We start from the raw sequence: 16,160 nt of genomic DNA, 5'->3' as shown, positions 1-16,160 counted from the left end.
TCGGTAGACAGCGGGATGGCGGCGTTCCGCCTCCCCGCTGTCCCCCGACCTTCTGGGGCTGGCGCTGGGGTTCTCCTGAAGTCTGGAGAGCGAGAGGGGTCGGTGCGCACCAACCCCTCTCACTCTCCAGGCTTCAGGAGAGCCCCGTCGCCAGCTGCACAAACTCGGGGGACAGCGGGAGGTGCAGCACGCCTTTCCCGCTGTCCTCCGACTTGGTTAGAAGGCTGGCGGAGGGCTTCCCCCTCCTCCAGCCCCGCAAGCTCCCAGAGCGATGCCGAAGCTGCGTGCAGCTTTGGCATCGCTCTGGGTCCCGTTCTGGGGGCTGGAGGAGGGGGAAGCTCGGGCTTCCCCCGCCCCGGCCTCGCGCCGGGGGGGGGGAATAAATTCCCCCCCTTTATCCCCCCCCCAAATCTAGGTGCGTCCTATGGGCCTGTGTGTCCTATAGGGCGAAAAATACGGTATATGCCATTTACAGTTGGGGGGACCAACCAAACCTCTTGTGCTCCAAAATGCATAGTTTGTAGATTTACTTTGGCACAAGCACCAAAGGTGATTGACAAAAATGCTAAACAACTGCAGCAATGAAAAGCAACAAACAAAACCAGCATCAATCACAGCGCTATTTTAAAATAGTGTAAAAATTGTCTGATATTTACCAAAATCACCTTTAAATAATCCAGATGTTAAAACACACACAGAAAAACAAACTTCTTAAGTGTTTTGGATAGAATGGAAGCACAATTAAAAACTTGGGCAATGTGTTTGATTATGTTCCAGGACATGCTTTTTAGATTTCTGTTTCATGTTTTATAAGGTCTTTAAAATGGAAATCTACCACTTATTTTCTTTGCACAGCCAACTGCAATTAAAAAAAGATTCTTGGCCTTGTTTTCAGAATCAAATTGATTTTTTCTTTCTTTGCGCTGCAGGTGAAAGCTGTACATTGCAAAGCTGGTGAAACTGTCGGGGAAGGAGATGAGCTTGTGGAACTGGAATGAAACTATTTATTTCATATGTTGCCACAATTGACTAGCACCTTCTATGTTCCTCCTCAAATTCAAATGAACATTAAGGTAGCAAGCAAATTATGTAAAACTAAAACGATGCTATGGTATTTTTTTAAACTATCTTAAACAAGAGGCAAGGGTCCATATGGTTTACCTTGCTGAGACTGAACTTAAAATTGCCTCTGGATCTCATATCACTCCTTTTATAAATACCTGTACATAAGGGATTTGTAATTCTCTTCTGCAGTTCTACTGCTATCAAACAAATTAATAAAAGCATTTTTGCATATAAACTGTGTCATTTAAAGCCTTCAAAACTTTGGTACTTTAACCTAAAACTGGGTCTCCACATGTAAAAACAGAAATAATTTTGTACTGACTTCCCTACCTGTATACCAGTTTTATAAAAAATAAGCAAAGGGTGAGCTTTTAAATGGCCAGTAGGCATGGGGAACCTCTAGCTTATGGGCTAAACTAAACCTGACAATGATCCTGACATTATATATGACCTCAGGTGTGGGGCAGGAAAAGATATGACTGCAAAGCAACAATCAGGAGTCTTAAGGAAGTTCCCAGTTCTTCCTTGGCAAGTGACACTTGTATTCAGTACCTTTTAAATCTGGTGTGAAATGCAAGCCCCACAGGGATTGGTTTTACTCAGGAGCCTCCAACTGGGAACTCCTGAGTGCAGCTGCTCCCTACTGAAAGTAGGGCTGGAAGCTCATCATGAGAACAAACAGACCCTATCCTGATCCTGTTTACCACCCCACACCAGGTACATGCACTGTCATAACTCTTGTGACTGTAGTAGTGTCCTACACAGCAAGTCCCCACATCTAGATTTAATTTACTATAATAATGACAAATGTTTTAAGTAAATCATACTAAGCGTTTTTTTAAGTAATACAAATGTACACAATTTTAAAAATATCTATTACAAATTTTCTCATTATTTACAGTCAAAGATTTATAAACTGAACTTTGTCAAAATTTATACCACTATCACTCTACAATTAAAACAATCTGCCATCACCATATTTTTACTTGGAAGCCTAACATTAAAGCAAAAGAATGAATGGACTGTATAAGAGAGAAAGCTGAAACAAAGACATGAACATAAGTGAGCAATTGTATGTGTACAACCTTAAATAGTAAGATAATTAATACAATAGTAGAAGTAGCATTGTGTGTCTAATTAATATCAGGAACTGCTCTGCCCTTCAGCTGTACAGCAAGGTCACATTGGGTACTTAAGGAATATAACCAACCTTAAAAACTGCTTTCTTGCAGTTTTCTTGAGAATCTGCCTTCTTCCCTGCTGGCATATTTCAAAATTCTGAGCTATAAATGAAAAGAGGTTGTTGATCCTGTTCAGTAGTCTGTGGTCATTTATGGAGCTGAAACAAGCAGGAGGAGAATGTAAATATACTAAAACCTAATGAATAGAACTCCTGCCAACCTAGCAGTTCGAAAGCACGTCAAAGTGCAAGTAGATAAATGGGTACCACTCCAGCGGGAAGGTAAACGGCGTTTCCGTGTGCTGCTCTGGTTTGCCAGAAGCGGCTTAGCTGCATGCCGGCTCCCTCGGCCAATAAAGCGAGATGAGCACCGGAACCCCAGAGTCGATCACGACTGGACCTAATGGTTAGGGGTCCCTTTACCTTTTTAATGAATAGAAACTATGATGTCCAGAAAGGTGGACAAATAAATGAAGACACAGAGGACTCCACATCACTTGGACTTCACTGTGAGTCAGTATTCTTAGTTCCTTCCAATTCCTGAACCATAACTTTCTCTGGAGCTCTTAAGGCCCATTTGACAAATCTGGCTCCTAGCAGCACTATGATGTCAACTCATTTCCATTCACGGATTTTGTAGTCATGCTAGTGATATACTGCCTGCAGGATCAGAGGTAACATGCCTCTAATATCACTTGCTGGGAACAGCAGCAGGAGAGGTACATGGCCTTTCTGATCTGCTTGTAGGTCTCACATAGGAATCCGCCTGGTCCATGTGAGAAAAAGGATGCTGGCCTAAGTAGGCCTTTTGTCTCATCCAGCAGGGCTGTTCTTAAGTTTTTAACTTGTTGTTCCAGAGCAATGCCACTCCAGAACAATGCCACCTATAATGAGAGCCTGATGCTCTCATCATTTTTGCCCTCCATGCCCACTTAGAGCACCTGAAAGCCAGAGGACTGGACTTTGAGGGCATCAGCAAAGAGAATTCCCTTAGCGAACTCATTTGTCTCACAGTGCTTGATTAATGGATCTCTTACAAGGGCCATTTCCTTGCTTATGTGAAGGTTGTACAGTAATGCAAAAAGTTTGTTGTAAGCTGGAGGTTCTTTATCCCCCGGTACATTGCTAGAAATACTGCAGTATTTTCTCTTTGCTTTGCAAAACAGTATTCCCCCCTCCACCTCTTGATCAAGTTTTAAACAGAGAACTACAGAATTAAAGACACACCATCCATGCATCTTGCATGACTAGGCAAGTTTAGTCTGAAAACCTGACTGGACCCCAAAATATTGGCTTGAAGGCAACTATATTATGGTCTGAAACATTAGTGCTTACTTTTTGTAAAAATGCTAGAGATGTTACTCAACTTCTTGATAATATGTCCATATCAGCTTTTACCTTCCAGTTTCAATCTCTGCTTTCCCTTAGTACATATGGAAGCCCGTGTTTCCCAAAGGAATCATAGTTGTCATAGTAAGGGAGATGTATCCATTCTGGCTGGTAAGTGGTGGTGCTATACACATAGCATTCCAGGATGCTGTTAACAGCTGGCGTCCCTTCAGGTGGACTACTTTCATCTTCCTGCTCAACTACTTCAATTCTCACTGGGGTTCGCTGATACATGTCTGGACAACTTTCAAACTCATCAAGGAATTGCAACATCTGGTCATTGACAGCATAAATCTCTCCAGTGACACGGTGTCCCGTTCCTGGGATATTCAGCAAATAAGGAACGTTGTATTTCCCGGCAATCACTAGGGGGTATTTCTCCACTGTGAGCCCCCTGCCCTGGAATCTGGCTGTCCCATTAGCACCATTTATCATGTACGGGTAGTTGGGCTGGCCTTTCTTAAGGGTCCCGTAGACAAAGACACGAACCATGCCTCTGACGAAAGGAACTGAAATAAACAAAAATAAGCTTTGATACATTATCGCACTTTGAGTAAACATTGTTCCTTAAAAGCTTGTTATTACAGCAATATTTAGCAAATACGGTTGCTTTAAAACAATCCAAGGAATACAAGCTGGCTATTTTTCTAACTCCAGTTATGATTTACAATACAAGTGTCAAAAGGAAGAATGCAAAGATCATAGCAAAAATAAGAAACAGTTGCTTGTTGTTCGACAGCCAGCACTCCAGCTATCAGTTCACACTGTCCAATTCCTTCATGTAATAGTGTATGCGGTCACAAGATTCGTTATGAACAGGGCCATCTAATCTAAGCAACCATTTTCAGGATCCCGTTGTTTTCAGCATGTATGTACAACCCAACTCTTTCTGCAAGTGAGCATGTATGTGGTTGGTTTGGTTACTGTATACGAATTCCAGTTGACATACTCATTACCAAAAGTTATGACAGGCCTTCATGTACATGATGTAGCCATTATGTACAGTACCTGCCCTGCAATATGTGTATTAAATATGTCTCAGAAGCAATCTGTTAAAAAAAAAGTCATTTTTTAAATAAAGTCTACGAATGATCAATAATTCTAAAACACAATTATTACAATCCCTATGAATGCAAAGGTGGTATGTTATTTTAACAATGCTACCTCCTTGGGTCCAACAGATATTAAAACAAATTCACAGGAGGGGTGTGTGCAAGTTTGGAATATTCAGCAAAATACTGGACCAGCTCTGGAAATCCATAAGCCACCAAAGGATTGTATGTGAAATACACCACCACTTTTGAAAGTAGAGAAAAGGATACAAAGTCAGTGTCACTTAAATATTGCTCCCAAAAAATCCTCACCCCGTTGGGGTTAGTGCATTTCTTATTATTTCCATTTATAGACCACTTACAGTCTGAAAGAGACAAAGAAACACACAAAACATTTTTCATTGCTCTTAGTTCCAAGGTATACCAAAGAGTAGAACAGGCTCCACAATGCCAACCAAGACACTTGGGGGTGACAGTGTCAAGAGCTCTACACACACTCTGGGAAGGCAAGCCTTTAGTCAATTACAACCTTCAGGTCAGTGGCATCAATCTCACCATGTAAGGGGGACTGGGTTTTTATACCCCAACCCAGCTAGGAGCTGATGCAAGAGGTTGAAAAATGCCTCATTCCAAGGGCAGCCATTTTCTCGGCTCTTGGTCAGACAAGCCCCTAATTCTTATTCCAGCTTTAAAGCAGAGGTTGAATTTCAGCTTCCTCAAAAGTCAAATTTGCAAGGCTTACACAGTGGTCACTGCTCATATCCTGCCAAAGACCTAGCCTTCATTGCATTACACCATTTCCAAAAATGTTTGATGTTTCTCACCAGGAGATGTCTGTCACAGATTGTGACTCTAGCTTTTGGCATGAGTGTGGCGCTAGTGTTTTGCAATACACCTGGCTGACTAGTTTGATGTTCTATTTTGGGAACAGCTTTCCCAGTGTAGGGCAAAAGAGCCTCCAATTTACTAAAGTAATGAAAAGGTTTCCATTTTATTCCTTGGCTACTGTTCAAAGTATTCTGCCTCCCAGATGAACCTTTCTCCCTCCCTTCATGATGTTTCTGTCCAACTAAAGCCCAGAACATCTGATGCTTCCCCAAATTTTGCTATCAGTCATGAACTGCTAGGAGAGACAGTCTCTCCCCCCGCCCCCCCAACACAGCAGTTTGGTCTTTAATTGCCAGATGCAGAAAATCTTCAGAAGGTGAGCAGGACACCTGGCCCTCACTTTACACAGAGGGTCATTATGAGGCATATTCAATTTTTTCCTATTCTTTCATAACAGTTCATTTATTTATTAAGGGAGGATGTAGTGCATATTTTTCTGAATAAAAAGCAGAGCAACATTTCATCATTGTGGTTCAAGAGGTTTACTTTCAGAGAATGTTAAGATTAAGAGAGCCAGGGTGATAGAATAGAGAAGAGACTGTGCTTCCAGTCTAGTCATTTTGTGTGGAATGGCCATGCTCCATTCGCTCCCTAATTACAGGGCATTCACAAAATACTATCTGAGAAGACATCCAATTATTGTGTTCCTGCATTTCCCCTGCAATTTTTCTGTCTTCTTGGACAGTCTTTTCTCATGCCCACTCCCTCAAAATTCAGAAGAACAGAAGGGTTGCTCAGCCTCCCCCGTACAGATGTCTTTAGCACTATTCTTGTTAAAAGGGTGTGGCTTTGATGTGGGCCATAACCTATCAGGAAAGTGAACCTATCGCCACTTAGCACATATTAGAACATTTGTGATGGGTGTCACTTAATGACCCAATTTGGGTCCCCCCCGCAGTCAGTTGAGGAAAAGCATGAGTATAACACCATAATGCTATCATGCTCTAATTATGATGTTGTAACATCATAAATATCTCACTTTTATGTAATAAAAAACTGGGAAATTATTTTAGCTCAATTTAAAAAGTTAGAATGGGCTCATAAAACAGTAACTCCCACAAGAGTTAGCAGTAAATATGTGCTGGGCAGCACGTGGCCCAACCCACAGCAATGATGTCACATGCACTGGTGTGGATACAGCATAGATGTAGAAACAAAAAAGTGCACTACTCCCAACAGTGTGCAAAGTCAATTAAAATTCAATTCAAACATTATAAACAGAAGACCTAGCTAGCACAAGGAGGTCTGTCTGGAAGCAACCTAAGACTAAAAAAATTAAGATGGCTTCTCCAAAGGTACGTCCTGATTTCCTTACCTTTTAAAGATTTCTCAGATAGTGTCTACAAGCATGTTGACAGGGGTGATCCAGTAGGCATTATATACTTGTGAAACCTGCATACCCTCCAACATTTCTCCAATGAAAATAGAGATGTCCTATTTCTTCATAATAATCATAATCCTATATATATATATATATATATATATATATATATATATATATATAATCCCTATATAGGGCTGTCTTCAGATGTCTTCTAAAGGTTGTATAATTACTTATCTCCTTGGGTTGGGGTCACATAACTCCATACCTTCCAACATTTATCTTATGGAAAGAGGGACATCCTAAGGAAAAGGAGGACACTCCAGGATCAAATCTGAAACCAGGACGGCTTCTGTAAATCTGGGACTGTCCCTGGAAAATAAGGACACTTGGAGGGTCTGAACCTGCAGAGTCCCAGCAACTGCATCTACCAGGGGGTACGTAGGCCTCACAAAAGCCTTTAACAATTCATTTCACATGCATTTCACAAGCCATTCTCTTTTGACACACAATCTGGAAATTACCAGTGTTACACCTACAAACATGACCCTAGCAGTCCTTGGTTCCATTCCCATCTCCCTAGTTGAGGGTCAGTGTGGACTCATGATCAGAGTTTTAGTCTATAGCTAGGGAGGCATATTCAAATTCTCCATTAGCTAACCAAGGGAATTTTGGGCCAGTCGCTGGCTCCACTGGCAGAGGAAGAGGAGTGTGGGGGGAGCGCACCACTCCCAGCAGCGTGAACCTGGCAGGGTGCCATTGCGGCTCCCCCCCCGCCTGCGCTAGGAACCCTGCCCTCACAGGCGGCATGCCCCGCCCCCCAGGACGTGCGCCAGCCCTGCCCCCACCTGCTCTCTGCCCCCCCCACCAGTGCTGGAGCATGAAGCTATGCCACTGGCTGGCTCTAGCCTAGCCTACTTCACAGGTTGTTGGGAGGATAACAAGGGGAAGAAGAGTAACATATATACTACCTTCAGATTCCTGGAGGAACTGAGATAGAAATAAAACACAGTAAAATAAGGTTGGCAGGGAAAATTTATCAGGCTCAGCTCCTCATACACTATGGAAATTGACAGCGTTTCTGTGAAACCCTTTACACACTCAAAAAGAACTGCTGAAAAATTCCCAGAGAAAATTAAGCTTACTGGGTCAAAGGGTTGCCTTTTAAAAAAAGACATCCCCTTTGACCACCAGGACGTAACATTGTTCTTATACACCTCAGTGCTGTTGAAATGAATACTATTTTACGAAAACACAGGGCTCTTCTCTCAAAACCACGGTGCTGTATTTCCAAAATGCCACCCTGTTTTGCCCTGATATTTCATCCACTTTCAGCATTGTATGTTTACCCTTCATGACATCAAATGGGTTAAGAGGCTACAGCTTGTTCTCCTACAAAGGAAAGAACATTAATATTGGGTTGCTCCAGTTCCTCTTTGGGAGGAAAAAAAATCATTATCTTTCAGATTGTGTTTTGAATAACAAACACAGACCCTTTAGGAAGAAACTTGTCCCAGTGGGAATTGAGAGAGGATCAGAGTTAAGCACTGAAACATGCAATTAATTCCCATTAGGGGATTAGGGCACTCATGTTCACTTTGAATCAGAAAAAGTGAATTGTGAATTAAATTGTTCACAACCAAGAGGTTACTTGTCAGAGTTAATAAGTTAAAATATAAAAAGGGGAAATGAAAATGCACATTAAAATCTCCATAGTAAGTACAGCATCTGCCCACAAAAGATATGCTTCATTTACATTAAGTAATTTCTTTACTGTGCATCTGAAGCTATACTTTTTGTGGGGGGAGGGATAAGTTTCTTAAAGGAAGAATTTTCATGACTGAAATCAGAAATAGTTCCTCGCATCTGCAAAGGTTCTGCTAAACATTCTGTGTTCTTATTTTGTTATTTTGTTCTATGTCTTGGATTCTATTCTTATTTGTCTCTTGTAGGTTAGTGTTAAAGTCTGTAGCAAAAGCATGGCAAAATTGGATTGGCATTCCTTCATATATACAGCAAACAAGTTCCACTTTGCACAGTAGCCCATCACCTTTGCCAACTTTATGTTAAATGTCAGTTTCATTGCCTGGCTCTTTGCCATAGCCTTTACAACCAGGTACCTAATGTGAAACGTTTTCCAATTTTTATTCAATTCCATCCATGCTACAACTAACATGAAACATATCTAGGGCTTATGCAGGGTATTTTTGTTCTTTCCATCCCAAATATTTAGGAGCATCATCAATGGGCATAATGTTACCTCCTATTTGTTTATTTATTTATTACACCCCTACAGGTCATATCACAGTAGGTCACTACTTGCAGACAATCTCACCACATATAGAGATGAGAACCTCTCTGACCATATTTTCTCCAGCAGTTACAACCAGTGTTAGAAACTTTTCATCAAATGGCACCTTAAACCCAGGTTAAAGTTGCCACAATGGAATGTCTAGACACCTTTTTTTGCAGTGAAATCTGTTCTAATTTTTTGTTGCTATTGTTGATACCAAACAACAAAGGGATCTAACAAAAAAACTGGTAAGTGCAATAACATCATAAAAACTAACACTCTTTTACATGCAAGGAAAAAAGGTAAATGACCCCTGTACAATTAAGTCCAGTCAAAGGTGCCTATGGGGTGCGGCACTCATCTCACTTCAGGTCGAGGGAGCTGGCATTTGTGCATAGATAGCTTTCCGGGTCATGCAGTCAGCATGACTAAACCGCTTCTGGCACAACGGGACACTGTGATGAGTGCCAGAGCACACAGAAACACTGTTCATCTTCCCGCCGCAGCACCTATTTATCTACTTGCACAGGTATGCTTTCAAACTGCTAGGTTGGCAACAGCTGGGACAAAGCAATGGAAGCTCATCCTGTTGCATGGATTCGAACCGCCGACCTTTCTATCAGCAAGTTTAGACCACAGCGCCACCCATGTCCCACTTTTACACGTACCCTGTGTCCACACCGATTGTCAGTTTATTGCACCCCAACCTCTTTTTAACATTCACTTCTTCCTCCTAGAACATCTTCCCTCTCTATTCCTAGATCATTATTACTTTTGGAGCTGCTGGCACATCCGTCCAACCAAAAACCTACTGCATGGCCATGGGATGGATGGCAGTTCAGAGACCCACTGGTGATCCCCAACCCAGTTCGAGAATAGCTGTGCAGGCAACATAAAAACTTGATAACTGTTTTGTGCTATTTTAGGTGGTCCTAACAACAGAGCCTAGGGCTTGCCGATCAGAAGGTCGACGGTTCAAATCCCCGCGACGGGGTGAGCTCCCGTTGCTTGGTCCCAGCTCCTGCCAACCTAGCAGTTCGAAAGCACATCAAAGTGCAAGTAGATAAATAGGTACCGCTCCAGCGGGAAGGTAAACAGCATTTCCGTACACTGCTCTGGTTCGCCAGAAGCGGCTTAGTCATGCTGGCCACATGACCAGTACGCCGGCTCCCTCAGCCAATAAAGCGAGATGAGCGCCGCAACCCCAGAGTCGTTCGCGACTGGTAAGGGGTACCTTTACCTTAACAACAGTGCAGCTTTTTGGATTTTTTGCTAATGGCTATGCAAATATTTCATATGCTATTCAAAAGTTAACAGACTGATTTCAAAAGAAATCAGACTAACCTTGAAACCTTCATTTTCTTCAGTCATTTGTATAAAACAACCCTTTCACTAGCATTCAAAGGTTATTTAGCCACCTTGTGGCAAAAATAAAGAATAGTATTTAATACTGAGTTTCATATGAGCTGTCAAAAAACAAAACAACTCTCCACCCCCCAACATCAGGCTTCACAATGGCTGAAATAAAATGTGCTTTTCCTTGTAATCAAAGATCGAAAGTTGATGTTCCAACACTTCACCAATTTCGCCTAGAGAGAAATCAGGCTTTATAATGTACAATATCCTCCAGGACAAAACAACCTATTCAAAAAGATACTGTCATGAAATATTCATAGTGCAGTCATTAAAGTTTAATATCCTGGGAAAATGAGTGAAATCTGTATGTCATCTCTTCAAGCGATTTCTTTTAACTACGACTGACAGCCTATCCAATTGTTGGTACAGCTGATTTGCTTAGGACTATATTTTAAAAAGGGGATGCAAAAAATGACACAACGTAAAGGCATATTGTGCGACTTGAGAACACCCTTGGCAAACACAACAAGGATCCCCCAGCCAGGCCAACTGTACATTTCAGACTGTACATTTATTTTAACTAGCTAGTTTAATCGTTAATTTCTATTAGTGATTTCTTTTTGGAGGGGCTGGCTAAAAATATAGATATGTAATATGAGAAGTGGTATAGTACCCAAGACTGCGCAGTGTGAAGACTGTTTCAGTCTAACCTGTCACAACCTCTTAGGCGGCTTTAAGCAAACCACTACCTTCAAACCCCACCTGCCACAATAAGATGATAATAAAAGCTTATCTAACCTTACAGGGTTGTTGTTAAGATTTACATTTACAGAACTAGTGGGAGTGTAATCCTATGAACACATATTATCAAGTAAATGTAATGAAAAGTGGGATTTAGTTCCATATATATATATATATATATATATATATATGATTTTGTTTTAAAAACACTAATTTGAATGCCCTTTACTTATTTTTCAGTTAGCAGAGGGCAGCAGTATGACGCAGTATATGTGGAGGAGAATGTCTATATACAGTCCTGTACATGTGGCAGCGACTCACATACACTAGAGAAAATAAATGGCTACACTCCACTGGTGGCAGATCCCTGTGTCTTCAGAAAAGTAGGTCCTCTCTCTTTGTTCCAGTTTAGTATATTTATACTGTCCCATAGAGCTGGATATGACTGTAGCTCAGTGGCAGAACATCTGCTTTGCATGCAAAAGGTCCCAGGTACTATTCCTGGCATCTGGCAGGACTGGAAATATACTGTCTGAAACCCTGAAGAACCACTGCCAGCCAGTGTGGACAATACTGACCTGGATGGACCTGTGGTTTGCCTTGGTTTAAGGTAGATGACTGTGTTCTTATGTTCCTAACTTAAAGAGAGCCACTGACATACAAGCCAGCTCTCCATTGCCTAGCTCTGCCTTGGGTTTCCATTTTGTGGCCCTCATGTACAGTACACTTGCAACACACGTGCATTTAACTTGTACACATTCCGCTTTATGTGCTTGGCATAAAATAAAAGGGGGTAGATGTCGTGGGGGGGGGGGCCTTGCAAAAAGTTGCAGCCTTACTGTACACTAAAACACATATCTGTTCTCAGTATTCTAAAAGAGAATTCAGGATGGTGCTAACTAGACAGACAGAGGCAGGTTCAGTGTACTCCCCAGGGATGTCTCTGGGTAGATCCTCTCCCCTTAAGCAAATGTTGCCGTTCACTTCTCTAGGACAAGTAAGGAGTTGCATTTGGGGACAGATTAAGGCAAAATCTTCTCTCTCCGCACAGTGAGTGGTCTGGGCTTACTGAGTGAGAACTCCTGTGGGGTGTGTGATGCTGTGTAGAGGGTGCCACAGCCACACTGCACTCCACAAGGGTCTTTGCAACATATAAACACTTTCTTGGTTTGCACTCCACTTTTGCTGGCTCATCTGTATCAGCCACTTCTCAGGAGACTGGGACAGGATTTTTCTTAGAGGATGTGGAGGCTTTTCAGGGGGGGCAGGCCCTCATATTTGTATTGGTTTTGATTGATTGGGGGGACAGCTGCCCCCCCCCAGGCTACATCCATGGATGCCTTCATTTTGGCCTAGTCACATTAAATGTCTCAAAAGGATAGTGTTACATTGTACTCAAAATCATTTGACAAATCATTCCAATTCATGTAGATCCTATGTGCATTATTCTGGTGGTTCCAGACATGTTAGAACTGAAAGGTTCGTACAATACAATATAGCATCCTATTTTCCCTTGGCAAAAAAAAAAAAAAAGAGTCCTCACTGTTGGCTCAGGGACCAGATATAGTTACACATTAATTCTTCAGAAGTTTCTGAAAACTGTAGGAAACAGGTGAAAAAACAAAATGTCTTGAACTTTAAACCTGAGCTTAGTCTGTTTGAATAAAGTGAGTTTTAAGGTCACTCTTCACTCAGTACTAACTTTCAAGGAGGACCCACATGCCAGAAGAGACTCCTGGGACTGCATCCTGTTGGTTCTTTGATGCTTTCATTTTGTAACTTGCTATTTTCTTTACAGGGCAGACAACGGGCTTCCTGCTTAGGCCGACCTCTCTCCAACCTCACCAAATACCTCAGAACCGTTTATGGCAAAACACCTTTCTTACATTAGCCAGGGAGGCACCAGTGGAAGCCACGGCCCCTTTGAAATCAAGAGGTTAGAGTCTCCTCTCAGCGGTCGTCCACTCCAAAACGATGAAGTTCTGGTTTGTGAAAACAAACAGCATTGCAACTACTGGGGTGATAACACTGGGCAATACCTATAAGACTGGCCTAAATTGTACTTAACAGACTGGTTAACAACCCCTACCCCTGCAACTGTCCAACATCAGATGGCTTATTTGATGCATTGAATCTGAAACAGGATCATTATTTACTTCATTTCTAGCTTGCCTTATAGGTCAAGGAACCCACAAGGAGCTAACAGTGTCAAATCATTTCTGAAGACATGCATATCAATAACAGTAAGGTACATTTAAAATGTGTACAAAATCCTAAAGGCAACTTCATTACATCTCCATTATCCCTGAGACCCCATATTGCACAAAAAAATCCATGGTATGTCCAGTCTTCCAAGAACCAGAAGTGAAATCTATTAGAACAGATACATGTTCCTCCCTAGCATACAACTCAAATATGGGGATTCTGTTGTAAAGAAGACGGTCTTTCTGAAGTTCAATTCACCACAAGATTTCTGTTGGTTATATATCCACTATTAAGGTCTTTAAATAATGTAACCTGGGTTAAATAAAAGAATTTGGATTAGAGCACCTGCCTTTTGGGGGACTTCCTCCCAAATCAATGTGAAACACACTACAAATGAGAACATTATCTCAATACTATCTGTGCATCGTGTCTGAACATCAAGTACAGTGGTACCTCGAGTTACATACGCTTCAGGTTACATACACTTCAGATTACACACTCCACTAACCTAGAAATAGTGCTTCAGGTTAAGAACTTTGCTTCAGGATAAGAACAGAAATTGGGCTCCGGCAGCAGCAGGAGGCCCCATTAGCTAAAGTGGTGCTTCAGGTTAAGAACAGTTTCAGGTTAAGTACGGACCTCCAGAACAAATTAAGTATTTAACCCAAGGTACCACTGTACAGAGGTCTTTTCAGTGGCTACCTATCAGCTGTGAACTTCCTTGTAGTTCTCTAGAGTCTACACTTCAGCAGTATTCTGATGCCGTGACATACATTTCTGTTGAGACTAGCATTTGATAGCTGGCGGTTTACCTAGAGGAGAGCTTATTTTAAGCAACTATGTTTTCTCTCTCTTTCAAAAAAGATGCATCTGGATCCAGATGCTGGATCCAGATAAAAGAGTTGGAGAGGGACTCAGCAGAGCTTTAAACAGATAAGCCATACACTCATGGCTGTGGAAGCAAATATAGTGTTGTTTGGGTAAAGGGTCTTCATTCAAGAGTGTCTTCCTCTGGGCAAAATGCATTCACTGCTAAAGGGCACAGCAGTCATAGCCCTGCAAGATCACCACAGATAATGTATTTTGCTTCATCACTATGTTATGTCCTGTCCACAGAAAAATTCTCAAAACTAAAGTAATGTTTTAGGCTTCTTATTCTGTTTCATTGACTCTTCCATCACAAGCTCACTGCATCAATAATCCTGTTTACCAAGCCCAAATACTGGACTTTGCCCAGTGGCAGCTGAAATCGGTTGCAACTCTAGGCTACCGTATTTTTCGCCCCATAAGGCGCACCGGCCCATAGGATGCACCTAGTTTTTTGGGGGGGGAAATAAAGAAAAAAATTTTATTTCCCCCCCAGGTGCGGGGCTGGGGAGGGAAGCTGTCCCCCGAGCTTGTGGGGCTGGAGGCGGGGAGAAGGAGGCTTCTCCCCCCCCCGCCAGCATTTTAACCAAGTCGGGGGACAGCGGGAAAGGTGCGCTGCACCTCCTGCTGTCCCCCGGGTTTGCGGGGCTGGCGACGGGGAGGAGCAGGCTTCTCCCCCCTGCCAGCATTTTAACCAAGTCGGGGGACAGCGGGAAAGGTGCGCTGCACCTCCTGCTGTCCCCCGAGTTTGCGGGGCTGGCGACGGGGAGGAGCAGGCTTCTCCCCCCGCCAGCCTTCTAACCAAGTCGGGGGACAGTGGGAAAGGCGCGCTGCGTCTCTCCCACTCTCCCCCGAGTTTGCGGGGCTGGCGACGGGGAGGAGCAGGCTTCTCCCCCCGCCAGCCTTCTAACCAAGTCGGGGGACAGTGGGAAAGGCGCGCTGCGACTCTCCCACTCTCCCCCGAGTTTGCGGGGCTGGCGACGGGGAGGAGCAGGCTTCTCCCCCCGCCAGCCTTCTAACCAAGTCGGGGGACAGTGGGAAAGGCGCGCTGCGTCTCTCCCACTCTCCCCCGAGTTTGCGGGGCTGGCGACGGGGAGGAGCAGGCTTCTCCCCCCGCCAGCCTTCTAACCAAGTCGGGGGACAGTGGGAAAGGCGCGCTGCGTCTCTCCCACTCTCCCCCGAGTTTGCGGGGCTGGCGACGGGGAGGAGCAGGCTTCTCCCCCCGCCAGCCTTCTAACCAAGTCGGGGGACAGTGGGAAAGGCGCGCTGCGTCTCTCCCGCTCTCCCCCGAGTTTGCGGGGCTGGCGACGGGGAGGAGCAGGCTTCTCCCCCCGCCAGCCTTCTAACCAAGTCGGGGGACAGTGGGAAAGGCGCGCTGCGTCTCTCCCGCTGTCCCCCGAGTTTGCGGGGCTGGCGACGGGGAGGAGCAGGCTTCTCCCCCCGCCAGCCTTCTAACCAAGTCGGGGGACAGTGGGAAAGGCGCGCTGCGTCTCTCCCGCTCTCCCCCGAGTTTGCGGGGCTGGCGACGGGGAGGAGCAGGCTTCTCCCCCCGCCAGCCTTCTAACCAAGTCGGGGGACAGTGGGAAAGGCGCGCTGCGTCTCTCCCACTCTCCCCCGAGTTTGCGGGGCTGGCGACGGGGAGGAGCAGGCTTCTCCCCCCGCCAGCCTTCTAACCAAGTCGGGGGACAGTGGGAAAGGCGCGCTGCGTCTCTCCCACTCTCCCCCGAGTTTGCGGGGCTGGCGACGGGGAGGAGCAGGCTTCTCCCCCCGCCAGCCTTCTAACCAAGTTGGGGGACAGTGGGA

At 44.0% G+C, this 16,160-nt stretch overlaps 2 protein-coding genes across 15 annotated transcripts in view; one reads left to right on the top strand and one right to left on the bottom strand.

Annotated features, from left to right (window-relative positions):
• The window catches only part of PCCA (propionyl-CoA carboxylase subunit alpha), a 223,970-nt gene extending 222,670 nt beyond the window's left edge, over positions 1–1,300 (top strand). The window contains exon 24 of the mRNA XM_083437796.1: positions 930–1,300. Within this exon, the coding sequence (XP_083293922.1) occupies positions 930–998 (69 nt within the window). The 3' untranslated portion in view covers positions 999–1,300. The remainder of the gene's footprint in view (positions 1–929) is intronic.
• Positions 1–16,160, bottom strand: part of GGACT (gamma-glutamylamine cyclotransferase) — a 51,536-nt gene that overhangs the window by 29,877 nt on the left and 5,499 nt on the right. For 6 of the 14 annotated variants that reach the window (XR_014510461.1, XR_014510462.1, XR_014510463.1 and 3 more), the window contains exons 2-3: positions 3,644–4,143; positions 2,276–2,404 (exon numbers count right to left, since the gene is read on the bottom strand). Coding sequence is in view for 5 of the 14 variants with exons in the window: in XM_083438167.1 (XP_083294293.1) it covers positions 3,653–4,126 (474 nt within the window). In the remaining 9 variants the exon portion in view is untranslated. Of the gene's footprint in view, positions 1–612; positions 2,405–3,643; positions 4,144–16,160 lie in introns of those variants that run through there. The other 8 variants (XR_014510458.1, XR_014510459.1, XR_014510460.1 and 5 more) reach the window with 3 other exon arrangements.

The sequence above is a fragment of the Podarcis tiliguerta genome (assembly GCF_965153285.1).
Source record: "Podarcis tiliguerta genome assembly, chromosome: 4".
Lineage (NCBI taxonomy): Eukaryota > Metazoa > Chordata > Lepidosauria > Squamata > Lacertidae > Podarcis > Podarcis tiliguerta.
The sequence above is the reverse complement of the archived record's forward strand: the minus strand, read 5'-3'. Positions and strand labels throughout refer to the sequence as shown.